General features: G+C 40.9%; 1 protein-coding gene across 1 annotated transcript; it reads left to right on the forward strand.

The window, feature by feature from the left end:
- Window positions 1–714: 714 nt before the first annotated feature.
- CIMIP6 (ciliary microtubule inner protein 6) lies at window positions 715–10,866 on the forward strand. The gene is given in 5 exon segments (XM_074162765.1): window positions 715–740; window positions 742–797; window positions 9,541–9,656; window positions 10,688–10,730; window positions 10,733–10,866. Coding segments are annotated over 5 exon segments (375 nt in total).
- The last annotated feature ends 288 nt before the right edge of the window (window positions 10,867–11,154 follow it).

Here is an 11,154-nt window from a genome sequence, read left to right on the forward strand (position 1 = left end):
GGCCTGCTGAATTCTTAACTGATACATTTTTTCATTTACTTGGTGTAAACACATTTAGCTATTATCAATGAGTAGAGTACATGTGTTGGTGTAAAAATTGCTTCGTTGTTTGCTTTTGTCTTTCAGACCAAATACTTACGGAATATTTAATATGGATATGCCAGAATTATGCACGAGAATTGTCAAGAGAGACTTTACTCCCAAGTAAACACTGCTCATGTTCACTATTGGTACAATAATCCCCAACCACATTACACAAGATTAATTCGCTCCAATGTAAGGTTGCTAAACAAGCCAATATACTGCATGGGAGCAAAAGACACCAAGACAAAACAGGTATGAACAGCTTGTACTTCCTCTTCCAGTATTGTGGCAGATATGTACCTGGTGTGAAATACTCATAGTAAAAAAATTCTAAACATCTGAATGAGACTATCATCCTTAGAGCAACCCATAACTAAGATTTAAAATGAGTCTGGGACTTCACGTAGCCACAGAATTTATTTCCTTAGAAGGCTAGTATTAGCTGTCAGAATGGGCTCAGCAATGTTCTGAGGGTAGTGTTCTGAGGGGACACTTTAGAAACGCTGTAAAAATAACAGCTTTGTGTTTAGCTATGTTTGAGGAATTTTATCTTCTTATTATTTTAAAGCATCATTGGTGGCCAGCTGAGGAGTACCACACGTATCATTGTACTCCACTGAATTACAGAGCATGGAAAGAACTGATCTTCAGAAACCAGTCTGAGTTGGTTTTGCCAGCTGAGTTCAATCAGCAATGGCCTTCATGTGGAAGAGGTAAGAATCCTCAAACTGTTTCTCTAATATTAGATAACGTTACCTGGCTGGAGTGCACTGTGTACAGTGTCAAATAGTTGCTATCTGACAATAGGTTTATAAGTTGTATTTTTTGGGTTTGTCTATATTCAGAAATAGCGAATAAAATACACTTTTCAAACTACACTTTATGGGGAGCATCTGTCTGCATATATGATTTTTGCCTCCTTATAACAAACAGTATGTGTTAAGAATTACCCTACTGACATAATTCGGTGTTTCTTTCTGACTATCTGCCATCCTGAGTACATAGCTATAAAAACTGAATGCCTCTTCTAGCAGGGTCCATCTGTTGAGTAACTCTGTATTAGTAACAACTGTTCCTCTGGCATGTAAAAAACAAACCTTTTTGAATTTTCACATGAGGAAATACTTGTATTTAAAAAATACGCATCCGAAGGCTGTAAGACTGTAAGAACCTTCCTTCAGCTATTCTTAATGTATGGATACTGGAAGCTGTTTTTCAGAGGACAACCGTTTGCAGTGTCTGCTTTAGCTGACTGAATGTCCTGAGTGCTTGCTTCTAGCTGCTGCGCTGCGCTGTGAGCACAGGCTAACAGTGTCGTGAAGGGCTGTCTCACTGGGGCTCAGAGCAGGCAGAACACGTTCTCTTGTCCTTTTTCCCAGCCATCCTTAAAAGCAAATTAATGAGAGCAAGTCTAGACCAATTTTAAAAAACCTGCTCGGACAGGTTCTCTCCCTCTTGCTGGCATAATGGCTGATGTTTTATTCTCTGCAAGTAGGGCATTTGGGGATCTGGGTCTTCCATAAAATCAGATTTACACGAGGGGGAAAGACTCATCCAAAAGCATGTATGTAACAGGTGAGCTGACTGCCTAGAAAAGCAGTACTGATTAAATGTGTCCCTTTATGTGCCTGGTAGCACTATATTACCAGCAAGTCAACTCAAAGTGCTGCTGCTGTGTTACTTATTATTGTACTTATTGTTACTTATTATTGTACTTATTATTATTACTTATTTTTGTAAGAAGAATTTACTGGAGAGCAGCTGCAATTCTGCATTTCTTGATTCCATGCATATTTATTCTGAGGCAACTTGTTGATGAGCCAACACCCTCATTGTGTGTGCCAGGAGGGTCACAAGAGACTGCTGCTGTGACTAAGGGATGTTCCAAGAGAGCAGTGTGGCACGTATGTAGCAGCACTCTTGAAGACCAGTGTGTTATGGCTGAACTGCATTGTCATCAACTAAAAAAAATTGTCACATGAATTACTATTTTAATGCCAGAAAACACTGAAACACGATGGATTATACTCTGTTTAAGAACCTAATGTATTTTCTCAACTATCAGAGCCTGATACACTTGAAATCAGTATACTACTGCTCTGATACTCTGAGATGCTCGGTTTCTGTGGGCTAAGAGGAAGCTCAAATTTTCAAGTCTAGAGAATGGGGCTCCCAAGTTAGCAATTTCAGAGCAATCTGAGATGTGAAGGGAATAGGGCAGAGATTATGCAGTGCTAAAATAATTCCAAAAAACTTTAACAATTTTAGTAACTGAAAGAGAGAGAAAGATGGGGAAATATTTCCTTGAACAGAGGGACGATTTCTTGTTTGCCCTGGTTTAAGGAGGAGGGCTGCTTGCTCAGGACTCTTTCTCTTTAGTAATTGATGAAGCAGATTAATTCTGCAAGACACCACAAAGCTAGAAGCAAAGGTGAAGTTCATTGGGCAGATTTTTGAGCTCCCAAGGTCTCTGGCAGCAGAGGGAGGACAATGGCATTTGAATAAAACTATTTTTTTTACATTACAGCAAGAACTAGCACATGCTTGCTTTCTTTCCTCCAAGGTGTGAGGGGAAAGAGCCTGGCAGTTGTTGGCTCTTTTTCTCTGCTAGTGGAGGAGAATAATGTGGAAAAAGATTGTTGTAATACAGATAGGCACAAATCTTTCAGCCAACTGGTACTCTTGACTCTTCAGAGGATCTTTGTCCAAATGTTAGCATATAGGACTGAAAGCCAGAGACTTATAGTTAGTAAACTCATATGTATGGTTTTTGGTATATAGTGTCATTTGTTGTTAAGAGATCAAATGGCTGTTGTTATAACCTAACTGCTACAAGTTTTTAATTGAGTAGACCATTTTGCACTGAATCCGTAGCCAAATGTGAGGTATGAAACAATGTTTTAAGATTTACTGTATATAGTAAGCTTCTATGGGGAAAATAAAAAGCCACGTTTAGAACCATGACAGCTTTTGCTAAACAGTGAGGAAAGGGGCAGAAGAGACAATCAGGGAATTACTTTCAGTTTTCTCATTCTTTCTGCAGCAAAAGTTAGATCAGTTGCAGAAATGACTGGTGTACTTCAGAACGACTTTTGAGCGTGGTAGCTATGCCTACCTTTATCTGAAGGATCCTGAAGCCTGTGACACTCTTCCGTGTGTCATGTTGTCTGACTTGGTGACCTAAACATGTGCTGAACACAAATAATTTGTACCCTTGTGGTAGAAATCTTTCAGGCTCTTCTAGGAAGGATCTTGGCTCTCTTGCCTGTTTGATGTTGGCCACATGTCAAAGCAGATGGAAGTAAGCTATAACAGAATGCTGCAATCATCAGGCCATGTCCAAGGAAGGAGAATGTTCTGAAATGCAAGCCCTTCCCCTTGGAAATACAGTTCACTGGCCCATGGCTTTGATCAGTGATTTTTTGCCTCGTGGGAGCCCTTAAATAGACTTTGTTTGTAGCCCTGGAGACTGCAGCACTACCAGTTTAGTACAGTCTGGAGCCCCCCCGCCCAGATTGGGAGACTTGCGGAAAGCTTCCATGGAAGTACAGGTAGAGAATACTGGAGGAAACCTGTTTCGTCAGAACAAGTGTCATTCTATTAAGTTCCAAGTGGCTTATCCAAGCAGTGTTTCCCATTGAGAAAGTTAAGATAATCAGCTTTATTATGAAAGAATCAAAATAACCAACTGAAAGTAACAGTATTTACATAGTTAATGGTTGGATCCTGGTCAGTGCTCTGTGTATTGGTGCGAAGCAGCTTGAGCAATCCTGCTCTCCGTGGCATGGTCTCTGGGCAGTGCAGGTTTGCTGTGGTGTCGCTCCCATGGAACTCCATTCCCCAACAGTCAGTGTGGGGGCATGGCAGGGGCAAGGGGTTATGACTGATCCTGGTGGTTTTCAGCTACTGTGACAGCAGACTGAGGCCACAGAAGACTAGTACAATCTACCCTCAATTGCACCCTGAGACCCAACTGCTGAGCAGTCCCAGGACCGAGAGCGAGTAAAGGGCACCCTTGTGCCCTTTCCCCCCTCAGCTACAGTTGAGCAATGCCTAACACAGCTGAACGTCTGGCCCTCCCAGACAGATACAATAACTAGTCTATGAGACTGTTCATACCAATTAAATCTTATCATCAAATCATTCTGTTCCATCACTCCACTTAATTAGCCATGGTCTTTGGTATTTCAGCAATGCTACACCATGCCAAAAAATGAAAGTATTCTTTGTGTGGTACACACCCAGCAACTGCCTGTCTGCTGGCTAGAGTCAGATCTACAAATATTTCTCCCGCACCAGAGCAGTATCTGCTGGAAAACATAATTGCCTACTTCTGTTTTTTCAAACCAAAATGATTTAGAGGCCTTTGTCTTTTCATCTGGGCACTCAGCTTTTGTTACAGGAAAAGCAAGCTGGTTTCTCATCATCTGTCTTGTGGGTTTTGTGTGACTCATCACAGTTTATGTTCATGACTAAAACACAGTTCCTTGAGTGTTATTTGTTAATATGGCCTTTCTATTTACAAAATATAAATGCAGAAAGACTGTAAAGGAACACAAATTTACTACTAATTAGCAGGCAGCAGCAGTGGATCAGAGCTGCCACCTAGATCCTTGTCTGCAGCAGGGGCCATTGACTGTGAATGTATATTAGGTGAGGGTCTGACAGAATTTTATTTTATATGATTGCAAACATCCAAATCTGGGCTGATCATCACACCCTGCTTTTAGCAAGAAAGGGCCTGATTTGGCAAACTGTGCTCTAAATGACTGGATTATTTTTTTTTCCTCCTTTCATTTGAGCAGCTCTTGTAAGTGTGAATGAGGAGCTCTATGGCCTGCAGAACCCTGCCTGGAAGAGCTCATCAACAAATGGCAGAGAAGGGGAGGCATTAGGAATAAATTCTTGAAACAGTATAAGGGTTGGTTCCCTGATAACCACCAACGTTGAAACTCATTTTCACTGCCAGTGAGAATGGGGCTACCAACCTACCTGTGACAAGAAATCAGTTCATTCAGTGGAAATACAATCTATTTTAATAGCACCACCACAAATCTGTGCTGTGCCATCTGAGGCATTTGTCAGACGTGACAAGGCACTCTGCCTATTCTTGTCATGCAGCAAATCCTTTTTCCTGTTCTACTTGGGGCTATGTCCCATCCTTAGATATGAGCTCACTCCTCTCTTTCACTTACATGGAAATGTTGGGTGTATGACTGAAGGTAGAATTTGGCTGTGATCTGAATAGATTACATCTGTAATCTTCTTGCAGATAGGGGACCCAAAGGACACAAGCAGGTGCTGATAAAAATCTAGCCTGCATTTATAAATCCTACGTGGCACTTGTCTGCGTCTTCAAGTGCCTAAATACATTTGAAAAATCTGCCTTTGAGAGACTTGTATTTGTTCTTGCAGGAAGGCCATACAGAGGAGGGAATTGAGTCTATTTCTCTTGACTGCTCATATAGGACTTCTATCATCATAATCATTTGGCTCTTGCCAAAAAGCCCCATGGATAGTTTCTGTCTGCTCTGTGTTACAGCTGGATGCGCTTCTGCCAATGCGAAGTCCTCCATGTGAAAGCCCCTGTCTTTCTATATCCATAGAAGAACTAATTTCAGAGTTTACATTAACCTGAAATAATCAGTCCTGTCAGCAGCAGACTTCAAACATTCATATGAACCCCTTGCTTTATGGAAAGCTGTGGAAAAATATACATGCACCTCCATTGTGCTACAATTTCATTTTCAGTTTCTGGGCCTGTTCCTGGGATGCATAAGGCCTCTCCCCAGAGTAACTCAAGAAATACATCCAAAAGTACGACCATCACTAGTATTTACTGATTTAAAAACCAGACCTCTCATGTCTTTTCACTTATACTGACAGTTCTTTACGAAGCTATTTGCCTTTGTTTCCCTTCACTATTCTTTGCTGTATGAACCCCGAAAACTGTTTGAACAAAACTTTTCTTGCCTTCTCAGCAGGAATTTGCCTTCCTGATCTCCCTATCTTCAGATCAGCCATCAACAAAAATCCTCTTGGTTTTTTCCTTCTGTTGCAGACCTTCTGCCATTGCATCTTCATTGAGACAGGCTGTTATTGGTGTCAAAGCATGTAAGCTATGGTCAAATATTCACTGTTAAACCTTTTCCCTCACTTCTCTTGCTGAGACTGCCAATGTGTGGAGATTTTTTTCTGGAGGCCCAGGGTTGATTAGCAGCTGGCACAGCCTTACTATGCAGGTATAATGTCAAGATTTAGTTGCTTTTGCACTAAGCTGAGGAACATCAATGCTGGTGTGTGAAACACAACCTTGTACAGAGAAGGAATCAATCTATCTATCTCAGTCAGGATGCAGTGTGGCTCGGACAAGCTATCGCTGTGCAGAGGCTCTTTTGCTTTCTGGGATGTGTAAATATCTTTCCTACTCTTCACATAAGGCTTTAGGGATCTTCTATTGGGCAATAAGTTTAAAAACTCCAAATAATGAACAGTTTTGGGTGATTGATGGGGATTGTTGTGCACACACCCAGAATGTCATTTCCAATCAAAAGGAAAGCAATTGTTTCCATATGTTGGCACATTTGTGATCTTGGTGTTGAGCCAGTTGTCTGGCTGCGATCAGGCAGCAGCATCTAACAGTGATGGAAGATTATACCTTGGAAGTGGGGTGCTAACTTTAGGCTGTATTCCTTAAAAGGATATAAACTCTGAACACTTATCCAGGATGTAATTTATGGTTCCAGTATGTTTTGACTTTACATAGATGAAAAAATAGTCCTTTTGTGTATGAATATATGCATAAAAATTCCTTCCTGCTCAGCACCCCCCTTCCCAAAAAGGAATCCAATAAAACAATAGCTGGTGCTAACTTAGCTGCATGGGCTATTGCCTGCTGAGGCTTATAAGGATTCCCTCTCTTTTTAACCCAACTCCGTAGAGGTATTTTAACAGCTAGATCTAGTTTTGTTAACTTGCTTAGCTGGAATGCAGACTCTGAACAGATTTTTAGAGATGCCCTGTACCTACCAAACACATCTGGTTTTGGTTTGGGTTTTGGGGTTTTTTTTAGTGGTTGGGGGTTTTTGGCTGGGCTTTTTTTTTGTTTGTTTTGTTGTTTGTTTTTTTTTTTTTTTTGTAAAGCTCAAACTAGTTGCATATTGCTGCACAAATAGATTAATATAATTTTGAAACTTCAGTGATGAGATTCCTCCATGCCAAGGCTCTACTGAGTTCTGCATCAAGCACAGATATATACCCCAGGGAGGTGAAGGCTACTGGAAGAGGTTATTTTTAACATATCAAAAAGCCACCACTTCAAAATAGTCTGCAAGTTCCCTATCTATATACAGTTCCCTGAACCATCAGCAGTGGAGCAAAGCTGCCTGATTATGATCCATCCAATGAAGGATCACTGTATCCCTCCTGAAATGTCCGCACCAGCGATACAAAACCTGCAGTGGATGTTACACATGTATTGTGTGATCCCATTTGAAAAACACACAGGCAGGTTGTTAGAGGGACACAGACTTCTTTCTGTGCAGCAAAAGCAGAGTCTAATAGCAGTGTTGTGCCTACAGCTACTACCATGGTTGATATGACTGTACTTCCTACCTCTGTATCTCAATATGAAAATTGGGATCTGGAATTTCCATCTAATTTTATTTTTCACTTATAAGGTCTTCCTCAATTGCATATCTAGAATCAGTTATTAAATGATGTCATCAGGAATCACATAGGCAATTTATAGTTCTACCAAAATAAACACTTCCTTCTCTATACAAATAAATGTCTGCTAATTCTAAATGTGTATTGCTTCTGTACAGGAAGTTGTAGCTAGCTCTAGGCATGTTTCAAGCTTGTAGGGCTCCAGAAACAGCTACAAATCAAGATGTGTGTCACTTTAGTAGGAAAATTAAGAGTTGTTTGCACTTTCAAACTGTAAGTATTACTATTCCCCATCTGTAGGTAGTGAAACCAAGGTGTTATCTTTTACATACAGGGTTGCTCTAGAAGTGCTGAACAGAAGATGACTGGCCCAAAACTGCTAGTGCTAGACTTGAATGTAGATATGCTCTGCTATTACTCTAACAAAGGACTTTAGGTTATCAGACTTAAAGACTTATGCACCTGATCAGGCCTTTGCTGCTAGGTGAGTCCCATGGACCACTACTTCTGTATGATGGTGCCTGTTGCCAAAATATATGTCCTTAAATTAGAGGTTACTAGGAGCAGTCTGGCAGTAGCAGCAGAAAGTTTGATGTAGAACAATCATGATCCTTTTAAGTGTTTTTTGAGAAAATGTGCTGTTTTGAAGTTGATAATTATCCAGTTACCTAGTAAATAGGTACTTCTCAACACATTAATGGAATATCATTATTGTCATATGTATTTTTCAACAAGAATGGGGTCTTTGGCAGATTCAGGGCTCGGTCCAGCAACGGGATAGCAATAAGTCAGCATCTGTTCATGTGCTGTTAGTTGTATCATAGGGATGCCAGCTGTAAATTTGCTCTATTCCAGCTCTGCTGCTGTATTCAGGGTTTATTTGCAGGTTTTGTATCCAGTGACTCTAGCAACTTAGCTGTGCTACCGCTGTGCAAATGGAGGTGCAGTGGCCTACATTTCAACTGTGGTTAGTGAGACAGCCTGACACATTTGAAACGCTTTAAGCAACCCAGGTTTCCAGAAAGCTTTGAGAGCTTGTCCACCAGTGGATCTGGCCCTATGCCATGTCTCAAGCTGAAAATTCAAAATTGCTGCTCATTTTGGAGAATTTGATACTGAGTATTTAAATTGCGTTCAACATTTTTCTTCCTCTTGTGCCTGAATGTGTCATGGTTCAGTGTACTGGGTTAGTCTGTGTTTCATTAAATATTAACAGTGAAAATTATTCAGTTATTTAGAGGGCAATACTGTTGTGTTAATGGACAGAAAATTGCCTGGAAGACTGCTGATATAAAGGTGTAGTGGCAACTGGTACTGAATTATTGACGGTGCAGTTTCTAAACTGTACCACAGAGGGGGCAGGTAATGTGAAGAGGTAAAATGTCCATGGCAAAACAAGAAGATACCGTAAGAAATATTCATGCACCTGCCAAGTGATCTGGCAGGCCTTTTCTCTCCTACACATTAAAAGTGATCACACTGAAATGGTTTCCCAAAAATCTGCCAATCTGGCCTTCACCCTGACCCCAGAAAAACCACTGCTCAGCAATGCTGTCCCTCAGCAAAACCTCACATTACTGTGACACGTGCAAGTACAGCCGAGTATCCGACCCGCTGTGCCTGCTTCCCCTTGTGGGAAACATCGTGGTTTCACTTGTCTGGCAAGGTAACTTCAGCACTTCAAGAAAAGCAGCTATCACTCATCCTCAGTGCAGCATGCAGCGTCTTTGTGTGGGCTACCTTGGATCATGTAGTACAAATGGTCCCTAACAATATTATATTTTTCAGTTCCACTTGCAGCTCCTAGAGCATCCAAAGGTCTTCCAGAGGTTTTGCAGGAACAGACCTCCTATAGCCATCAGTACGATGCCAGAGACTCTGCTAATGAACCCATCCAGGGAAAGGTAAGAAAATGTGCATCCTGTATGAGTAATAGCATCCAGGAAGGTGGAAGAGTATGTTTATCCCAGAACTTCCGACTGTCTGTTTAATATGAAAATTAATTGTCAGATGCTTTAGAATTGCTAGCAGTTAATATTAATTACATGCTCTTTTGTATTACTTGTACTTGCTCCATTTTGTGTGTATTGTAGCACCCGGGCTTCCTGTAGTTTTGATAAACAATAACTTAATCATAAATCACATGATTTGGATTTCTAGAGTCTGTTTATGCTGTGACTTCAGTGAACCCGACTGGTTTTGCATATGAAAAAGCTGGAATGAGTAAAATTAGAACAAGGGCTAGTCCATAAGGGTCTGTTTTGATACAGACCCTTAACTTCTGCCAGAGCTTGGCTATTAAGAATGTCTATGTATGGTTATGGATTTCTTATAAGACAATTACTTGTTATAAATAGGGGACTGATCCACAGACTCTGATAGACTTCAAGAAGATCCAAAATGCAGGGTTCGATTGTGAAAAATATTTTGAGAAACACAGGCTATGTATGTTTCCACTTTTGTTTTTTTAACGAAAAAAATTCTTATGTGACTCTGATGAGCAAAATCATTCAGGATGCAGTCATAAATCTCCTGGCCTACAGAAGCAGTGGTTGAGAATTGTATCCATAGCAACCCATCTAGCAAGAAATGAAATCTGATATGAATAGTCTCATAGAGAAGAGCCGCATGCAAGTCACACACTCTTTGAGGCAGAGTGGTTGTGAACCAGAGCAAATAAACTGCATTTTCTTTTATTGTTGCTTCTTTCCAAGTATTCCTGCTGTGCCCCATTTAATGAATCAAATGGGCTGACAAATCAGCTATTATTCCATTGCCTTCAGCTATTCAGACCTAGGCCAATGGCCAGTAGAGAGGCTGAGAAACAAGCGTGAGCTTTGCCAGCACTTGAGCTAATAAATGAACTCAGCTCACAGCTGCATCTACAAGCTGCTTATGTTCCCCTGGTTAATGTCAACCTTGTTTCCCTTTCCAGCGACATGGAGCTTTTGTGTGTGCAGAGATAAAACCAGCAAGTGGTTGATAGTTCCTAAGGGAACAGAAATATTCCTGAGTGCTAGAGGGTCATGTTCACTAGAACAGCCAAAAACAGAGAAAGGAAACTCAGTGAAAAGCCGAATGACCTCACCGAGTCTCTTCCTGCAGAATTCCTAGGAGACAGTAGGCTCTGAAAATCATTTATCAAAACCAGACGTTGGAGAAATAGCCAAGGCATACCCCAGAATTCTTGTGAGAGGACGCAAAAGTTCAGGCATTTCTCAGACAACTGAAGTGGATATTGGCTGCCCTGCTGGGAGGAGCCCTTTACATCCTACAATGAAATGACCTTCAATAGATCAGTGAGGAGGTTACCTACTATACATAAAAACATGCAGACACTGCTACCACCATCAGCAACTGAAAAAGAGCCTAGAGTCACTGTTAGGCTGGTGCATTTGCTTA

The sequence above is a fragment of the Numenius arquata genome, chromosome 2 (assembly GCF_964106895.1).
Source record: "Numenius arquata chromosome 2, bNumArq3.hap1.1, whole genome shotgun sequence".
Lineage (NCBI taxonomy): Eukaryota > Metazoa > Chordata > Aves > Charadriiformes > Scolopacidae > Numenius > Numenius arquata.